Source organism: Epinephelus lanceolatus, chromosome 14 (genome assembly GCF_041903045.1).
Source record: "Epinephelus lanceolatus isolate andai-2023 chromosome 14, ASM4190304v1, whole genome shotgun sequence".
NCBI lineage: Eukaryota > Metazoa > Chordata > Actinopteri > Perciformes > Serranidae > Epinephelus > Epinephelus lanceolatus.
In genome coordinates this window covers 26,893,226-26,913,893 of record NC_135747.1, presented here as the reverse complement: position 1 = coordinate 26,913,893, position 20,668 = coordinate 26,893,226, and the positions used below count along the sequence as shown (strand labels likewise).

General features: G+C 43.3%; 1 protein-coding gene across 1 annotated transcript; it reads right to left on the bottom strand.

Annotated features, from left to right (window-relative positions):
- Nucleotides 1-551: 551 nt before the first annotated feature.
- gpr156 (G protein-coupled receptor 156) lies at nucleotides 552-15,651 on the bottom strand. Its single transcript, XM_033617043.2, has 10 exons — nucleotides 15,419-15,651; nucleotides 10,946-11,098; nucleotides 7,770-7,897; nucleotides 7,537-7,672; nucleotides 7,341-7,451; nucleotides 6,390-6,515; nucleotides 6,001-6,096; nucleotides 5,646-5,882; nucleotides 4,830-4,988; nucleotides 552-3,394 (listed from the first exon to the last, which is right to left on the bottom strand). Exons 2-10 carry the CDS (start codon nucleotides 11,060-11,062, stop codon nucleotides 2,027-2,029), a joined length of 2,478 nt encoding a protein of 825 aa, XP_033472934.2. The 5' UTR covers nucleotides 11,063-11,098; nucleotides 15,419-15,651; the 3' UTR covers nucleotides 552-2,026.
- Nucleotides 15,652-20,668: the final 5,017 nt, after the last annotated feature.

Sequence of the window (20,668 nt, the reverse complement as noted above, 5' to 3'; positions counted from 1 at the left end):
AAACTAAACAAAATAATAACAACAAAGGTGAATCTTGCACCTTTACTAATGCATATACAGTAGATCAGCTGTTAATAAAAACACATTTCAGGTTTCCAGGTTGCGAAAAAATCCCTTTGGCTAGTGTTTCTTCTCTGTATTTGGGAATAATGTAAATATTGGCAACTGTTAATACTGAAAATTGTGTTATTAATAGTAAAGTTGTTAATAAATCAGCTTTGGTTCGACTCCTCTGCAGCTCTTTCTGTAAGGTAAGTCGTCATATACAGTCCGTCATCATATCAGCAGCTGTGAAAACTACTCTTATTAGTTTTTAACTGAATAACAAATCATTAGTACATTATTTAATAACCATTAATAAAGCCATCAGTGACACCGTAATAAGTTATAAATTATAAAGAGGGACTTATTAGGAGGTGGTACACATATGTTTCCCTTTTAAATGAGGTCTATCATAACTAATCTCCCTCTATTATTCATTTCATGATAAATGTTCAGGGGTACGGTGGATAGCCGTGAACTGCTGTGTTATTCTGAGAAGGAAACGTATGTGTAATTCATTGACATCTATTTTTATTCCACAATTCCTCAACATGTCAGTATTCCTCATCTCGAACAGAATGCAGGTCACTTGGCAGGAGAGTCTTTTCCTCCTGCACAGCGATGCCGGTAGTCTGTCTTTTCTTTTTGCGGTTTATTTATACTCCGTTGTGCTCCGTATCAAAGGGAATTTCTCCCGGGCTGCCCTTCAATGGCTCATATGCAGAATAGAGAAGTCTCCAAAACAGGCAGCAGAGCAGAAGTAACGCGAGAGACGCTGTTTTCCCTTCATATAGCAACACCTCCTCCGGCAAACACACATTTTCGCATTAGCAGAAGAGAAAAATACAGAGACAGAGAGGAGATAGTGGGAGGGAGCGTGTGAGTGAGAGAGAAGCCGAAACAGGAAAGAGAAGTACAAAAAAAGAGGGGGAGTTATGCTGTTTTTGTCTGTGTTGCAAGAATAAAATGAAAACTCCCAAACTAACTGACACACAGGGCAAGATAGTATTACAGCATAGATACACAGGCTGGTTTGTGGGACTCTGGGCGAAATAGTTAGGGGGAATATGAGTTCATTCTTTGCTCTGCTGCAGGTTAGCAGGTTAATCTGGGCCTACATTACGCCACTGGTTTGCACACTCTCGGTGTGGCTGTTCATGCCGTGGTGGCTCCTTGTTATCCGGTGTATAAAACAGGAGATGCTGCAGAATGAACAGTAAGTGGTGCTTACCAAACAACACCAGAAAAGGCGAGGGCAGCAGGGCACTCTTTTTCCAACACACACACAAGACACTCAAGATAACTGTGACATTTGCACATTAAATACACCTCCAGAGTCTGGGCAATGATACTGAGAAAATAATTAAGAGCGTAAAAGCAATAGAAGTGGCCTGTTTTCTCCAGTTGTTTTGACAGTGTGGGCGACATGTTTCACAAAGCATAGAAAGCACCTGACAACAATTTAGACACAAAAACAACAATATGCAGACCATAAAATAAAATGGCATACTTTAAGAAATGAATATGACAATGTAAAACAGCAAAAAGGGAACAGAAACATCTACTAATAAATATTAAAATAAATATTTGCACAATAGCTAATGCAGTGTACATCTCAACTGTTCTGTGAAGACCTTTAATTTTTGCTTTCTGGGTTTTTTTATTTGTTACTCTAAATGTCAGACGTAGACGTTATTGGAATGTAAGGGGTGTTTTTCATCGGACAGCAGAAATATACAAATAATGCCATAAGTAATATTAAAAAGTAAACAACACTGTGTGCTTGTGAGCTGCAAAGGTTTTCATAAATCTAATAAAAGAAGTGCTCTGTCCCACGACGCAAGATTCAAGAATACCAACGTTGTTTTCATAAAGACAGCGGGACACATTCCTGCTGAAAGCTACAGTGAAATCATGATGTTTCTTAGGACGTGAATTCAAGTGGTGGAAATGGTTGAACGTATAAAGTGCGGTAAACCCGTGCTCACACAAAGGTGGGTTTGAGGTCTTCTTTGAACACCACAGGGTGCGGGGAGCGGTACAAGCTGGTGAAGGCTTCGTACTCGCTGTCAGAGTCCGAGGAGGTGTCCGAGGACAGGAGGGAGCCTCGCTGCAGGCACGAGTCGCAGTAGGGGCGGTGGTAGTAACAGTAGTCTGTCGAGCTGCTGGAGTCGGAGTCCCAGTACCCACAGGAGTCTCTAATGTGTCTGTGGTGCGGCTCATTATCACCACCCGCTTCCACGTCAGGTGGAGCTGTGTGATCTGCGCAGGGCAGGGCTGAAAATCTGTTGGATTTTGAAATACGCCTGCGATGTTTTCTTATCACTTCATTCCCTGCCCCATCCTCCTCCTCATCCTCCTCCTCAATCTCAAGTTCAGTGTTGAGAGCCTGGAGATGGGTGCCATCCACGGTGATCCCATCAGGGGGCTTGCGTGGATTTTGGCGTTCACAGTTTTCCCTTATCTTCCCACAACCAGCAGCCTCTGACCCTGTGTAGAAGCATGAACCTCTTCTGGAGGGGTGGAAGGGTGGCCGACGTTTCCTCATGGTGTACGGGGAGATGCTGGGGTAGCGAAAGAGAACAGGTGGATTGGGGGAGCGTGGTGTCCGCAGGGAAAGAGGGGAAAGTACAGAAGCTTCAGTAAATTTGATCTGAGAGGGCCTTCTGGATATCTGACCGGGTGATCGCAGCACACTTTCCATGACTGCATCCACACTCAGCTCCTGGAGGATCTCTTGCAATTGTTCACTGCTAACAAAACCAGTCAGTCTGGCATTTGGTCCCAGCTGGGCTGCGAGGCCGCTCTGATTGTTGAAAGTTTCAACCTGAGAGGGGTTCAACCCTCTAGGTGACTGTAGGGAAGTCACAAAGTGTACTGTCTCCTCTGCTGTTCTGAGTAAGCCAGGGGACTGGAGGGACGTGGGCTGTTTGAGATCCTCCCCTGCTCCATTCTCGGCTGGGTCTCTGCCTGAGGGGCCAGCGGTGGAGACACCTCTCTGGTTTTCACTATTATAAATATCATCGAAGAAAGGAGAGGAAGCAGCGATAGGGGCTGAGGAGCTTGGAGCAGAGGGATTCTCAGAGGGCAGCATTAAAGCAGCAGCAGCAGTGAGGTGAGAGGTGAGATGTGGGGATGAGAGATGGGAGTTGGTGTCTCTCTGAGGTAGAGAAGAAGAAGAGGAGGGGCCGTCAGACTGGAGCTCCATGGTCTGGGTGGAGGATGAGTTGAGGTTGGTGTTAGAAGAGTCCATGTCTCGGTCCTCAGGAGGCTGACTGGCTGACATGAGTCGCAGGAGTTTATCCTTGGCGTTGTTCACCTGCTCCTGCAGACTGTCAATCACAGCGTTCTTCTGGAAATTGCAACAGAAAGCACAAACTTAAACACTCCGACTCACAGAGGAAAAACAACTTAACAGGAAGTCTGCACACATCTGCTACCTTTAGATGATTTAAATCGACACAGACAGCACAGTCAAGCTCTGGGACTGTATTAAAATGATGTATGCTGTTGCAATTTTATGGTTCAGTGTAAGTCCCAGCTATACGACACCTTTAATAAAAAGAGGGCAGAGTTCAAGTAAAATCTGTCTGGCAACATGATTTTTAAGGATTGTTGCCAGTTTGAGACCACTGTTGGCTTCATTTAAAAGGCATCTTGTCTACTGAATTATCTAGCTTAAGTCTAGCTTTAGTCAGTTTCTGCATGACACTGCTACATGCACGTTCAATAGCTAGTGCTTGTCACCCTACAAAACTTCTCTTCAATGCATCATTGGTCATCATGTGTAAGTTTACAGTAATGAAGATAAAATATTCAGCTTAATGAATTGATCCAATATTCCAACTTGTACATAGCTAGGCTATGTAAACTCAATACATTACAGAAATGTCAGAAACAACTTTGCTCTTCATTATTAACAAGTTGTTTAAATGCTTTGACCAGTGAGAAACAACACATCATCTTTGTAGTGTACATGTTGTTTCCACATAATAACTTACAGCTCATGAACAAACCAAAGGCGGACGAATGATCATCTGACGAACACATGAATGCACCATTGCCGTTGGCTGGCTGAGGTCTCTGCTCAAGTCAGATTTAATTGCTTCCCGTTCACTCACTGTAGCAGGCTGGGTGACCAGTAGGCTATGATAACATTCATTCATTCATTTTCTGTAACCGCTTATCCTATTAGGGGTCACAGGAGGGCTGGAGCCTATCCCAGCTGACACTGGGTGAGAGGTACATCCTGGACAGGTCGCCAGACTATCACAGGGCTGACACATAGAGACAGACAACCATTCACACTCACTTTCAAACCTTCGGGTAATTCAAAGTCATTGATTAACCTGCATGTCTTTGGACTGTGGGAGGAAGCTGGAGTACCCGGAGAAAACGCACGCTGACACGGGGAGAACATGCAAACTCTACACAGAAGGGCTTCCCCAACCCCAGGGTTCAAAACCCCCGCCCAGAGTTCAAACCGCAAACCCTCTTGCAGTGAGGCGACAGTGCTAACCACTGCACCACTGTGCTGCTACAATAACAGTGAGTGGTAAAAATTCTGTTATTTCCAGCTTTTCTATGTGCAGAAAACACCAGAAATAAAAATAAGCACAACAGGTGTAGGTGAGGTTAAGTGTGACCTAGATAACTGACAACAAATTACAACAAGTATCTGTATCATCGCATTATAGGACAGGCTTATAAAAGGCTTAATAATAATAATTTGACTTTTTCACAAGAGTTTTTTACTGAAGAGTAGACTTTATTGTTTAAAAATGTACCTCATTAATAAGTTTTTTCATGGAGCTGTTCTCCCCCAGCAGGTAGTACATCTCATCCTGGCTGTACACCGAGGGCTGGCTCTTACTGGGGCTGCTGAAATACTTGGCCATCTGACTTGGGTTGTTCTGGTCCTCCTCAAACTGCCGCCACTGGGTCAACTGTAAGAATACAGTAAGTCATGCTTAGATTCAGCTATAGATACAAAACACACACCAGTAACATGTAACCAGGACCATGTGACAATGGACCTTTTGACCAGGTGCGTATGAGCGTATTGCTCACTGCTAAAATATTTCCTTCCGTTCCGCTGCAGATGCATTCCTTTATTGTGACATAAACCCACTGCCAGACACTTGGAGAGTCATAAACCTGTTTGCAACGTCCTACGTAGTTTTGACTCATTCACACCTTCTGTGTGAGTCACACTCCACTGAGAGACATGGCAAACTGACACGCACATGGAGAGCAGAGGTGTGGGCACCGCAGCCACTCATGGATTGTACTACTTTTGACACAAGGCGAGAGAAAGTCATACATCTGTCATTCATCTGTCTACAGTTCCTGCCTGTCTAACTGTTTTGATGCCAGTTTCCAGACATAGTATCCTATGATTAGATGACAGTTCTGCCTTAAAAAATAAAATCCCCCAATGGTAGTTTCTGCAAGTGTCATCACCAGAAATATGGAGATGTCATAGGTGTGTCTCCAAAGATAAAGAAGAAATCCTGAACTTTCTTCAAAGCTTGCAACTTGAAACTTCCTTGTTGTTCGTTTCATGCATCTTGTATATCTATCTTGAGCTATTTTTTCCTCACCTGAGGCACAAACAACATGCAGTTGGTAGCCAGCGTGCAGATGAAAATGGCTCCAGCCACAGTGCTGTAGACCAGGTTGGGCCAGGCCTGCAGGAAGATGGACACAGGGATGGCGACAGCCGAAGAGAGGGTGACCAAGGTGACAGCTGTTATGATGGTGGGAGACTGGTTGACTGGAGGGTGGCTGACGTTGCTGGTCAGTCCAGCTAGGTAAGTCCCATAAAGGAGGAGACAACCCTGAGGAGAAATGCGGGGACACAGAAAATGTAAATCAATGAATCATGTTACCATAACAATGAAGGAATTCAAAGCAGCGATTTATCTTATAATTACATTTCAACTGAACATGGCTTACCTTCTGAACAGCTATAATGATAACCCACAGATCAGAGTATGCAGAGGAGCAGGTGTCCAGCTGAGACAAAGAGTAGGAGATGTCTTTCTCCACCACCTAGATCGGGAAAAAAATCTGTGAGCTGAAACCTGAATACATTTGTTTATGTCACCAACATGTCTGTGATTAATTCCATTAACATAGGATGAAGGAGTTTGTGATCTCACAGCCAAAAATCAAACTTTCTTTTAGTCTTAATTTGATATCAATAAACATTCAGATGGAAAAACGTGTTGGCATATTCAGTACAACGTGTTGTAATCCTCAAACTGTTCTGTAGGCAAGCAAAATAATCTTAATTTGTCTTACAACTCGCTTTTCAGCCCCACAAAATCACCATTCAGTTCTACCTTGACGACAGCTCCGACAGATCGTGAACACCTCATGGGGTCTGTGAGGTTCCAGGCGGTGAGAACAAGCATGTCCACCACGATCAGCAGAGCCACCATGCCCATCAGCTGGATGTCTCGGATGATCTGAGACAGAAGACAGATATGTGGTCATTCAAGCGGTGGCGATTAGCTTTAGCCAGTGGCTTATACACACAGGGACACACATGCACCAATCTGCAAAATACAACACACAGAGGTAGCGTGACTTCATTCTCTGCCTGGGATCCCATTATTCCACTATATCTTTGCATAGTAAATAGTTGTTTGCTGTGATATTTCCACTGTGAGAAGTTGAAGATGGTACCAATGGAACTGTCCTTTACCATCCCCATTTTTGGTCACCCATCTGTTTGGGTACCTCACACACAGATCTGGTACTAAAAGGTGAAGCTGCTTGCCTGAGGACTAAATGCACAAAACCACTATTTTCAAATGGAGAGAGATTCTCACTGCAGATTTATTTTGCTGGACGAAGCAGTGAGTGACAACAGCCCCGCCCACATGAAAGACTACTGTTTGTGGTGGAAATGCTGGGGTTAGGTACCATGTCTGAAGGGTTACTTTTGGTTCCAAAGGTACCATACTGAAAGTGTTTGGTGGAAACGGGGCTAAACAAGCAAGACCAAAAATATGACATCCTAGGTAAATGTAATAAGAAGATGAGAAGATGTTGAATTATATGTTGAATAAGGAAGCTATGAAAATCGGCAGTAAAAAAGATGTGATCATCTGAAAACAGTCCAAACTGAAAACGTCTGCCTTCCTCTGCTGCTTCTATTCAAATCTTACCTTAAAACATTTGGAGTGTAATGAATGCATCCTGGAACAAATAACAAAAATAAAGCTAATATAAGGTTGTTGATGCTAAAAACAGACACGACCACCAGGAGGCCGGGGGAGCATGCCTACCACTCTCTTGTCAGGCACCCGCTGGGTGAACACTCTGTACAGTCTCCACGTCTTCCCCAAAATTGGGCCAAACACCAGGGTACTGCCGACACACAGAGTCCACATCCGAGCCTGTAGGGGAGAGCGCTGATTAATTATCCCGCAGTGATTCATCCAATAATATGATGAAGGCCTGAGGGGCGACTGTGGGGCTTACTTGTAGCACAGTTGTGGATGCTCCACCTTGTGAGTGTGATCGTTCATCAACGGCAAACAGGAAGCCGCTGCTGTAGGTGAGGACGCTTCCAAAGAGAGTCAGGACGTTCAGGTTGGGACTGGACATCTTCACGATCCTGATAATACAACATACGCAAACACACACACACAGATGATCAGTTAATTCAGTCAATACCTCCTTAATGTTTCTATATATGTTTCACTGTAGTCTACCTGTTGTTTTTGAAGCGCAGGGTGAAGAGGAGGAAGCAGAGAGTCAGCAGGATGCCACAGGAGAGCAGCGTCCACACCACAGCACTTAACACTGGAGAAAGAGAACGCCTCGGGAGCTCCACTGCCACCTGCACACGCACATGAAAACCACTTTAAATCAAGTCTATATCATTGCAGGTGTAGCTCAAATACATGTGCATTACTTGTTCTGAACTCTCTTTCTAAATGATAGATGTAAAAGCAACAGAAGACAGGATTCAGATGACTAAATAAACTTTATTAAGGCAAACAGAGCAGCAAACATACTTGACCTTTGCTAACTTTATTTAAAAAAAGAGAAATTATAAAATATACAGAAGAGTTGAAATGTCAGATTTCAGTTGTAGACAGGCAAGATGATCAGAGGAGCAGAGTTGACCCCGCCATGATTACGTCGAGGGTTAAAGTAAGGAAAAACTCTCTCAGTGAACGTGTATCCGGTGAATGAGTAGATATGAGAAGCAGAGTCCACGTTGTAAAAAGAAACCTGCCCACACTCCAGATCCACATACACCCCGACACTCTGGGGCTTCCCGGTCAGTGGCACCCGGATAGGAGTGCTGCTGAGGGCCCAGTAGCTGTTGTCCTTTCTCATCCCCAGAGCCCAGTAGCCTGTTTCAGGGTTTAGCATATTCCCTCCTTTTCTGTTGACAGATTGAAGCCCAACTCCAATATCCCACTCTGTCTTCCCCTTCACCTGGACCTCATAGTACAGCCTGCCAGAGGAGAACCCCTCCTTTCCCAAGACACTGACACCAGGGTAAAATCTCTCTGGGTTGTCCGGGAGGTTCAGCGCTACATCGCCATGATAGACCTGTTTCCTGTTTTCAGACAGCACCAGTTTGGGATGAGCTGTGTCAGGGTCAAGAGTCACGTCCACAGCACACTGCTGAGCCCTCTGGAATTCAGTCTCACATAGCCTCTTCACCTCAGCTTTTACCGTCTCCTCCAGCTGACATGCTACTCTCCTCACTGCTCTCCTCACCGTGCCCACATGTACAGCGCTCTCCACACAGGTGTCAGACCAGTCTTTGGTGTCTGGCAATGTGGAGAAAACTGGAAAGCTCTTCATGAGGTAGAGGTCGTCTTCGGTGTGTGAGAGCTGCTCCAGCTCCGTGTTTCTCCGCCTCAGCTCCTCGATCTCCTGCTCCAGCTCCATGATGAGACCTCTGGCCTTGCCTTCAACTTGCTTCTGCCTTGCACCAATCACCTCCACCAGCTCAGCTTGGCCTTTCTGGACAGAGTGGAGGAGGCTGTTGAAGACTTGCAAACTCTCCTCAATCTCTCTTTCTGTGTTTCCTCTGCTGAGCTGAACGCTTTGATTGATTTCGCTGATTTTCTCAAGTCGGCCGTGAATCATTTCCTCCACCTTTGCGTTTATCCTTTCAATCTGAGCTCTCCTGTCTCTGCTTTCGTCCGCTATGGGTACAACGTAATGAGCACTGTGGTCTTTCTTAATGCAAATCTGGCACACATGCGTCTGGTCAGTGTAACAGAACAAGTCCAGGAGCTTCTCGTGCGTCTCACACACTCTGTCTTGCATGTTCATCATGGGGTTGATCAGGCGGTGTTTCTTGAAGGTGCCTAGCACATGATGGGGTTCTAGGTGCGTCTCACAGAAGGAGGCCAAACAGTCCAGGCATGATTTAAGAGCCTTGACTCCTTTTCCAACACACACATCACATGAAACCTCTCCTTTATTGCCTGAATATTGGTCCACAGTGCTGGCTCCATTTTCATCTTTCTTCCCCGATGACTTCCTGAACTGAGAAGCCACCTCAGATATGAAGGTGTTAACCTTGAGCTCAGGCCTCCTGTAGAACTTCTGCTTGCACATGGGGCACTGCGACAGATTAGCACACTGCCAGTATCCTTGTATGCAGTCCCTGCAGAAATTGTGCCCGCAAGGAGTGGAGACTGGTTGGTTGAACAAATCCAGACAGATGGGGCAAAGAAGCTGCTCCTCTGTCAGTACGCTGCCAGCAGCAGTAGCCATATCTGGGAACACATCCAGAAAGAGAAGCAGGTGGGAATTTATGGAAGAAGTTGGCTCTGATCCTTAAATTTATTTCTTTACACTACACTATTAAGTTTAGAAACAGTTGTGCCTGTTGAGCTGTCTGCATCCACGAATAGTAACAAATGCTCGGTGTTACATTTCAGTAGATATCTCATTTTAGCCGAGCAGTTTTCATGTTGACTTTCAACAGACAATAATAGAGAGGAATTGTTAAAACACTAAAATAAAACTACATTAAAATACAGTCTTGTCACATAATCCATTAATTACCATAACAAAGCAAACACAGTGCAGCTCGGTGTTCCCTTCCCCTGGCAGGAGAAGATGATATCTTCACTTTGAGACTGACAAACGCATAAATTAACATCATAAAGCATGGAAGAAATCAAAGAGATAACTTACCTCGCTTTTATGTGGTGTAGCACAGAAAGGAAAGGAGTCTGTAGGAGAGTGTTTGTGTTCCCTGACACTGTGGCTCTACTACTTTAGTTTCTATTTGGAAAGTCACATTACACTCTCTTGTGCCCGCCTCATGTTGCTGAGCGTCGCTTCTCTTAAAGGCACCAGTGACTGACACGATACTAAACATAGTTTTACTAGTCCAGCACCATTACATTTGTAGATCCCTAATGTTTTACAGACTCCTCAAGTGGTAAATATCATTTCTAGGATATTTTTATTTGAAGTATTTTGTAAGGTCATGCAAGACAGATATTCCACAAATTTTCAACCATAGACCCACGGTTATCACAGAACTGATAACTAAAATAATTTTAAAATGGTAATAATATAGTGTGTACTTCACCCTTATGTCATTAGTGTGATCGGTTCGTTACATGCACTGTCACAATAATAGACTGCATATTCAAGTTCCTAGACTTTATAGGATTTGTTTTTACCCTTTAACCTTTTGGAGGGCCAAAAATATTCTGTTGGATTTCATCAAGCCATGTCTGCGCCAACACGTGTTTCTGTGTGTGTGTGTATATATAGGCTATACATGCATGCACAAGCATGTGTCCATGTATGTCTTTTAACATGTCACTTGCATGCATAAGATTACATGTGTGTGCACTATATTTCTGCGCCTGCTATTGTTGGACACGTGTGTGATTACCGTGCTGAGACTGCATAATCTCTGCAGAATGTCGAGGCCCTCCTGCCTGTTGACTCCTGCGTGGATGAAGCAGAGCGGGGAATCACACTGGGAGCTGCAGTTCAGCTCAGGCTCCATGACTGACCCCGGTCTGTCCACTTTCACATGCACATCCTGTGGAACATACAGATAATATGACGGATATGATGACATGTGACAATTAAAGGTCCAGTGTGTAGGATGTAGCGGCATCTAGCCGTGAGGTTGCAGAACTGAAACTTCTGTGCACCATGCGTGTAGGAGAACTATGGTGTCTGACGCAAAAATGCAAATGGCCCCATCTAGAGCCAGTGTTTGATTTGTTCATTCTGAGCTACTGTAGAGGAACATGGCAGCGTCCATGGAAAAGCACCAACTCTGTATGTAGATACATTAATTTTTACCAATAGATGCCCCTAAATCCTACACACTGGATCTTTAAAGACATCAATCTTTGTAAAATTGACACACAATCATTCAGAGAGCATTTTTGCCCCCAGTTTTAAGAGCACTCACTGACCTCAAAACCAGAAGGCTGCAGGGACCAGGGAAACACATTTTATGTGAAGTCCTGCCTCTATTTCCAGGTCTCATGGAGTAGTTGTAAGACTAGTAGCCACCACAGAGTGGTGCTATGAGGGAAACCTCTGAGAGGAGGAGTGATGGGGGCATGGATGTGATTTTACACTGACATTACACTGAGTAAAAAGCTTTGTATCAGCACCAATAAACCAAACAGACACAATTTTCAGGGTGAAATTAAGGTTAGAATAGAAATGCCCGAATAAAGTGTCAATTATTTTCCAACACCAGCACTCGGCCTCTGTGACAGGAAGCCTGTGTGTTTCTGCTTATCCTCAATTTCCACTAGCCCCACACCATTACTGACAACACAGGAGCATGCTCTGCAGAAACACACATCTGTGCACAACACAAAAGACAGAGCGAAACTAAATAAAATATAACAACTGCAATATACCAAAGCTATCATTTGCAGTTTCACTGAAGGCCGCATAATGTGCAATCAGCAGGTTATATAAGGCATCTGAGACTGAAAAGACGTAAACTGTGGAGAGTATCACCAAACAACTGTTTGTCACTCTTGCCACAGGCATTTTTATGAGGCTACCCGCGCTGCACTGACATGTTGCAGATTTAATTATGCGGCATGGTATCACCTGATACTCTGAGCTGTAACTAGAGAGTCTGATCACTGGAAACGCTGCAGTGACTCAGCCAAGTGTTGTCGAGACCATGTAAGACCACTTGTATCGATACAAGTTGGCAGACAGGGGAGTGTTTACGTGAGTAGGGTGTTAGGCAACACACGTCTCGTCATTGTCTGTGGAGTGACTAAGACAAAAAGCGCTCTGGGACAGTTGGATGATGGGGTTCAAATCAAAACAGAGCAGTGTGGGAAATCTGTGTTAAAAAAGTAAAGTGGACTTGGATATCAGATGAAAACCATCCCTAAATATGAGATGGCAATTTGAAAGACTTCCTAGGTGTAAGCTATCAAAGTGGAAACAGACAATAGACAGTTTTTACTTTAATTTATCATTATGAAGTAAATTTTGATTGCACAATGTAATGGCTAGAGAATAATGACACCATCAGCGTTTAGATTGGTTCCATAGAAGCCTCACTTTCACTATGCAATTCTGTAGCTATTGGTAAGCAATTGTAACTATCTTAATCAACAAAGGGCATCAATGTAAGTTCTCTTCAAATACTGTCCCCAGTAGGGGAAATGGCAAAAGGTGGAACAACCAACCATACAGTACGACATCAATCACATTTACACACTGACTCTGAAACTCTCGTTTGTCATTGCGGTTTTCAGAATAGGGTCAATTTTCTGCGCTCGGAGAGTTGTTTGACAAAGACGCAGTGACGAAAATACAGTGTAACCTGTGGGACACATACATCTGCAACAAGAGAAAGGGAAGAGACGCACAGTATCATTTCATAACTCAGATAGCTTTTAACAAGTCAGGTGGTAATATTCAGGTGGATGATGGTGACGAGGAGGAGGATGAAGACAGACAGAGAGAGAGAATGATAGTCGGGAGACAGAGTGTGAGGACAGCTCAGCCCCTTCAGGTACCCACGGTGCCAAATGCAAGATGCCAGAAGAGTGTGGTGGCAACCAGGGAGGTAACGAAGGAAGCAAATGTGTCTTTTCATTTTGTCTTGTATTGTGAATTTTTGCGGAGAATAGAATAGAGCAATAAAACGCATTCATCTCAGTGAGCAAGTTTTTTATCAGATGATGGATTAAAAAAAAAAGTATATGAAAAATACGGCTTGATGTGCAAAGGCCTTAACTGTGGAAAACAAAATGCACCATGTCCCGTGTTATTGGTCAGTGTCGCTGCTCGATCCATACCAGCATCTCGATTTGTTCTAAGCATGTGTTAAGATGGTTGGGGTGGTTGGAGCATTGACCATTGTTGCCGGCTCACCCTTCTTCCCCTCTGAGGGCGGTGGCCTTGTGGATAACCTGTGAGGGTGTGACATGTACCTCATGGTGTACATGGAGGGAAACAGCTCTCTTGTGGTGACATGGTGAAGACGGCAGGCGGCAAATAGTGATGATAGTCAGCAGAAGTAAGAGTCAGGGCTACTGTTCGACCTCATAAGAAGGCCATGTTTGTTGTTTTGTGGTGAAGACTGCAATAAAGCCATTGTTAGTGAACGGCATCCGAACGCCTCACCACCCTTCCTTCTGCCCAGTGGTCCAGACTGCTAGAAGCTAGTTACCAGCTTATAATGAGCCAAGCTAAATTAATGTTAATGAGCCAGTGTGTTCCCAACCACAGTTTGGAGTCGGTAAGCTGTTACTGAGAGAGGTGACACCTTGAATGCTCGGGGTCAGGACAGCCCATCGGTCAGGGGACAGAACCTGAACAAGTCAGGTTTCCGGTATGGATCAGGTAGTGACAATAGCTGCTAGACTCTGAGGAAAACAGAAAGCAATCCTGTTGTCTTTACAACTGCAGCCCAAATAACATTGCTGCTTAGAAAAACTAAGCAAGAAAAGTTGAAAAGTTGTTTGTTTCCACTTTAAATGAAGTCCACAGTGACCCACTTCTAGAAATTAATAGTGTCAACAGAACAATGAAGCCCAGTGGGCAGCATATCTGGGAAATGTCTGGAGTTCCTGTTCATGTCCTGTCGTCACTTTCCAAGTTTAGATCACAGTTCTGCTGTTTTCCGCAGGAAAAGCCGGCAGAGAGAGGCATTTCCGACATTTTTTTTCAAAATCCTGCTCTAGGTAGCTTCCAGTTTGGAAGAAAAACCCGCCACCCTGCAGAGGTCAACAAAGGTCGGCCAACATTCAGCTGTGGGGGTCACCATGCAAGCAGTAAGAGCAGCGCCCTTCCCCAGGCTGAGGTAGGTTTTATGGACATGTTTTGACAGTTCAGAATAGTCATGAGGAGTGTCTTTTGAAGTCTTGTAGACTAAACCGCAAGTAATACCTGAGCTACCTGTGGCCTGAGCCTCGCTTAAATGTAGGCAGCCTAACCTGAGTGCAGCTTAGCTTTCACTTGCTCACATGCCCTTAGGGCCTCTCTTTACCTTAATTTGTCTTTAATTTATGGAACTATCTGCAATATTTCATCCCTTCCTGACAAACCTCTTGGCTCGGAGAGACAGAATCGACTTTTCAATGGCCTTCACCATGAAACTTTTAATAAAACAAAATGGAGTAAAGCCCATTCATCGTCCTGTCAGTCTCTCTGTTTCTCTTTTAAGATTAGAGCGGTGTAACCACAGGCGCTGCCAGATGTAAAGCCCAGTTCAGGGGCCAATATTGAAACATTCCTCCTCAGTCTGTAATCCGTTTATAAGTTTATTCTTTAAGCTGAGTTAGAATGCAATTACTGGCACTGCAATCCCGCCTCAGGCTCGGCGCGCGTCGTTTTCTGCGCCCACGGTGCGTTTTCCAGTCTGCTTCGACATTAGTCACTCAAGTTTGTCAAAACTTCCTCATAAGTCATTTTATGAGCTTAAGTGGTGTGTATGCACCGGTGCTGTATGAAGCCAAGTGACCATTTCAAGCAAAACACCTGATGAAAGATGGGAGATTTTTTGCGCGTTAAACTTTAATTTTAACGCGACAGGAGGCGGTGGAAAATAGGAATAATAACAGTTATTATAGAGGAAAAACACGATGCCATATTGTTGATTTGATAATGCCATGAAGCATTTAATTGTACATTATGTCACACCTATATTAAGGTGTGATCTCCATCAGCAGCCGATTAATTAACTGTTTATCAAAGCCATCCTGTTTGGTGCGTAAAAACATGTGCTCACCTCACCTCCCTGCTGCATCGATGCAGCTGCATGGTAAAATATCAAACTCGTCAGTGAAGCAGCTGGATAAGAAATCAAAAATAAGGATAAGAATAAAATGAAAGCATAAAAGCAATGTTTAAAAGAGCAAACCTTGGTCTCCAAAGCGCACCGTCGTCTCGACCCGCTCCAGGCTCCATCGCGCAAGACTCAGAAACTTATTAGTAAAAACTGAAAACAAATGCCTGGATGATATGTTATCTAACATAGCTACAAATGTCCCATAGCTGCAGATTTGTAATGAATCCCTCGACGTAATGTGTCCGTCAAATTGTCAGTCGACAGCCCAAGAAGATCCTGTCACTCAGGAAAAGTTCACCAGACTGCCGGAGTTCTCATTTGTGCAGTTAGGGAGGGAGGAGTGTGTGTGTGTGTGTTAGGGACAGGAGGTGTGTTTGTGTGCGCTCTCTTTCTCTCTCCCTCTCTTTCTTTCCTTTGTAAGCTTTCCAGCTCCAACTGCCCACCAAATGGGTTTCAGAGTGTGATGTGACCCATGTGGTGCAGGATGGTTGTGACAGTGTGGGTGCAGCATGTTGCAGGATCCCCCAGGGGACTGGGTGGCATATGGGACAGGGCAGCACAGTGTGTCCACAGTGCAAATAAATACACTGAATAACAGCACTTGTTTTAATGGAAAGAGAAACACACCATCTCTATTTTGTTTTTCACAAGCACTGGGCCTCCACTGGGGATGGCATTTGGTCAAAATAGCCGCTTGGCTGGTAAATCACACCAAAAGATGGAAAAAAAGGAGCTTCTGTGTGAGTGCAGTGAGCCAGCAGAAATATTTCTGCATTTGTTCCGCCAGCCATAAGAGGCATAAAGGTGTTATTAAGACGTCACAGAGATTTATAGTGCGAGTCTACACACAGGGTCATTCCTGATGAGGGAGTGTCACCAGCACTGACAGCTGTAAGTGGGGAGCACAGACACAAGACAGGTTATTAAAGAAGAGGAGAATATGCAGCTTTTCATTCATTCATCACCCCACTATTCAGTCACACACACACACACACACACACACACACACACACACACACACACACACACTATTTTCTTTTTCCTGGGTGCACTTCAACTCATACTGTGCTAAAAACGTTTTCGTCATTTAAATGTTTGGTTTTGAGAAAACTGAATTCCCTGGGCTGAAGCCCAAAATCCTCCAGGCATTTAAACACTAAATCTTCAAAAACAAGAAAGTTAAAATGATATCCAACCATATGTTTCACTTTGCAGAGTCATGCTTCATGTCAGGGTGGATTTTTGCACAAATTCCTCTTTTTGACAATAAAAGCAAGCTTTTTTTTTCATTACTGGAAGACAGCTATGTGGGACAATCCTCTGAGCTCCCTGTTCTCTGTAAGAAGATTTATCAATGTGTTTGAAGGTCTGAATCATAACTCCATTTAAACATGTTTGAGCGCAGTGAGAATGCAAAAAATGTTTGTCAAAAGTGAAGCTACCAGAGTAGCTTCATGCAGGATTTAACTGTATAAAATGGGAAATGACTTTCTAGTTTAAAATTCTGTAAAGACTTAAAGGTCAGGTCAAGGATCATGATCAGGCAAACGTACTCTCAGATTTTTGTATATTCAGGTTAGTAAATACGCTATTCTATACCAGTTACACTCAGGAATGGATTACTGAATGGGGCTACATGGCACCGGCCCAGGGGCCCACAGTGTCAGGGCCCCCCCTTCACTTGCAAAATATTATTCAAGGAGACACGTACTGACCAGGAAGACACTCAAAATGAGCTCCAAAAAATGTAAAGGAACTGCAAAGAGACACAAAATAATAACAATAAGGGGCAAAACCCTGCAAAGAGATAACAAAATGTCTACAAAGAGACATAAAACGATCTCAAAGACACACAAAATGACCAAAATGACACAGTATTACCTTACAGAACCACAAAATTACCTCAGAGTCAAATAATGACTACAAAGAGACACAAGACAACCAAAAAAGACACAATATTACCCAAAAAAGACACAACATTACCTCACAGTCACAAAATTACTACAGAGACATAAAAGCACCAAAATTACACAAAATCACCTCAAAGACACACAAAATTACCTTTAAGGGTCTCAAAATGACTACAGAGACAGGAAACAACCAAAATGACACAAAATTACACCAGAGACACAAAATGATAATATATTACTTCAAAGAGACACAAAAATTACCTCAAAGAGTCAAATAACGAATACAAAGAGACACAAAATGACCTCAAAGAGTCTCAAAATGACTACAAAGAGACACAATATGACCAAAATGACACAGTTACCTCAAAGAGACACAAAATGACCAGAATGACACAAAATTACCTCAAGGAGTCACAAAATGACTACGAAGAGATACAAAATGACTACAATGACACAATATTACCTCAAAGAAACACAAAATTACCCCAAAGAGCCAAATAATGACTACAAAGAGACACAATATGACCAATATGACACAAAATTAACTCAAGGAGTCACAAAATGACCTCAAAGAGTCTCAAAATGACTACAAAGAGACACAATATGACCAAAATGACACAACATTACCTCAAGGAGTCACAAAATGACTACAAAGAGACACAATATGACCAAAATGACACAACATTACCTCAAGGAGTCACAAAATGACTACAAAGAGATGCAAAAACGACAACAAAAAAGAGGCAAAACCTCCACAAAGTCAGTATTTCTTGCCTATGTGTGCCCACAGGCCTATTGTCTCAATCCGCCTATGGATGCATTGCACTGTATGTAGACTGTTACATGTTAGCAGGCTGAATTCTGCTGTTGTAGCTGAAAACAAACAATGATCCTCTGTTAAAGTGGACTGTGACTTCTACAATCATATTATGATGTCAAAAACCAAAAAGCATTATAGAAATGCTGAACTACCTAGCTGTCAACATATCAAAGATGAAAAAGAAACAGAGTCACCAGCCTGTAAACTCAACATTTTCACTTAGTGCTCTGAGATCAAATAACACATACGTTAGCACCCCCATTGAAGGACTGAAACACTGTTGCCAGCTCTGTTACACCCAAAGCGTGGCAATCACTCTCAGGTTTCCCTCAAGATCAGGGTCAAGTTAGTCTGCCCCAGCAGCAGGTGGATTGCAAAGATGCTCAGATTACCAGGAGCTTGAATATTTCATCCGAGGACATGGGGCTGTTACTCAAAAAGCAGGAGTCAAAGAGGAGAGGCTGGCAGGCAGGGTGACCTGGATGAAACAGGACACGTGTTGTTCTACTGAGGTTACCAGGGATCAATTCTAACATTAGATGTTCTAATTAACAAAAACAGAGTCATCATTTTTTGCCAGACTGCCATGTTGGGCACCTGTATCAGCTGGAAGGCCACCAACCAAAATAAAAAACAAAGTGTTTAAGCCAGTGACACACCGTTTCCTGTTGAACCACTCCTGACATGCAGCACCTCCGTTTCCTGACGTGGAAGCATCTGCAGCTGTGATTCAACACCTGACCACACTGCCAGGCAGTCCAACCATTCTCTAGAATTTAAGACTGTGTGGGTGTAAATGCATTGTTCAGTGTGTGTGTGTGTGTGAAGCATCACCAACCCCCTCCAGCCTTCTGTCCTTGCCAGAGCCTGGACGCTCCCCTGTGACATGCCCAGGTTTGCCCACTAACATATCCAAAGACAAATCCCTCTCTGGAACGCTGCAGCTCCTCCTGCACTGTTGCTATGGACCTGGATTAGCAGCACTAGATCAAAGCTTCCCAGCAGGCTCCAGTCATGGTGTTTCTACTGAGGGCGGTGATTACGATAAATGCAAGGGGAAAGTATCAGTCTACTCACTCTATTTCCAAAGATGATTTTCTAGTTGAGCGTGATGAAAAAGGAGCATAGCAACTGATGATGCAGTAACTGCCAGATAATGTGATAGGCGACCCTGTGAATGCTCATGTTCAGTTTAGCATACTATACCACAATGTACAACATATATTAAGAATTTTTTTAATCAGCACTTAGAGGCAGTGCAACAGGCTGTATTGACAGTATGGATATGGCCAGTTTGTTAGCAAACAGTTGCCTGTTTTCACATCTAACACACACAAAGAAACATTAGCATTTACTTGGAGTTGCGTGTGCCCACAACTCATTTTAGCTTTGTTTTGTTCTCCACCAATATCGCAGGGAAATATTGGCTCTAACAGGAGCATCTCAGATTTTTTGAACTGGGGTTATATAAGGTACTTATCCAAACTCAGTTTATTACCTACAGTAGTTGGCAGTAAGCATGTCCCCAGTTTGGAGAAGCAGGCAGGAGTACTGGCACAGAAGCTAAGCAACGTACTGCTGTCAGCTTAAGTGTACGCCATATTTAGAATATTTTCATCTCTTTACCTTGCTGTCAGAGAGCGATTTTCAATGGGAGACTGAAGCCTTATCTGTGCTCTCTTCAATGACACTAGAACTCTTTGACATACACAGTACTTTCACCTCACAGGTCATGGAGTTGCTTCCCTACTGCTACTGTTAGTTTGTGTTTTTGAGACTGTCATGTTTTAAAGGGTTATCTAGACTCACCAAAGTCACAATAACGCAAACAAACTAACTGATTGAGGCAGCAGCTGACCAGCAACTCCATGATCTGTGAGGAAAAATTACTGATTTTTGTCAAAGGAGTCTTTGAATAAAGTGATGCATGACAGTTTCCTGTTGGAAAGGGCTGTCAGACAGAAAGGTGCAGCAGTGAAAGTATTCTAAATATAGCATACACTTAAGTCAAGTCAACCTTTTTTATAAAGCACTTTTCATACGACAAGCGTAAACTCAATGTGCTTATGATACATGACAAATATAAAATACCATATAAGATAATAAAGTCTTACACATATAAAAACAAGCAGGGCATGATAAAACAAACAAAATAAGAGGGTACTATTATTATCATTATTCTTAAAAAAGGGGAGAAACAAATAAAAATACGCTTAAAAGTAAGTAAAAGCTTGCGAAAAAAATATTTGGTTTTAGTTTGCTTTTAAAAAATAACACTGTTGAAGCAGACCATAGTTCATGTGAAAGAGAATTCCAGACAGTTGGACCATAATGACTAAAAACACCATGAGCTGACTGAGAGTTGATATTTGATGTCAGCAACATAGGAGGGCACTAAACCATTAAAACATATAAAAACAATGAGAAGTATTTTAAAATCAAATGGGAGCCAGTAAAGAGAAGGTAAAATAGGAGTTATGTGGTCAGACCTTTTGGTTTCTGTTAAAACTCTGGCTGCTGCATTCTGAATAAGCTGGAGTCTATTTAACGTCTGCTTCGTCAGTCCAGCAAAAAAGTGTGTTACAGTAATCC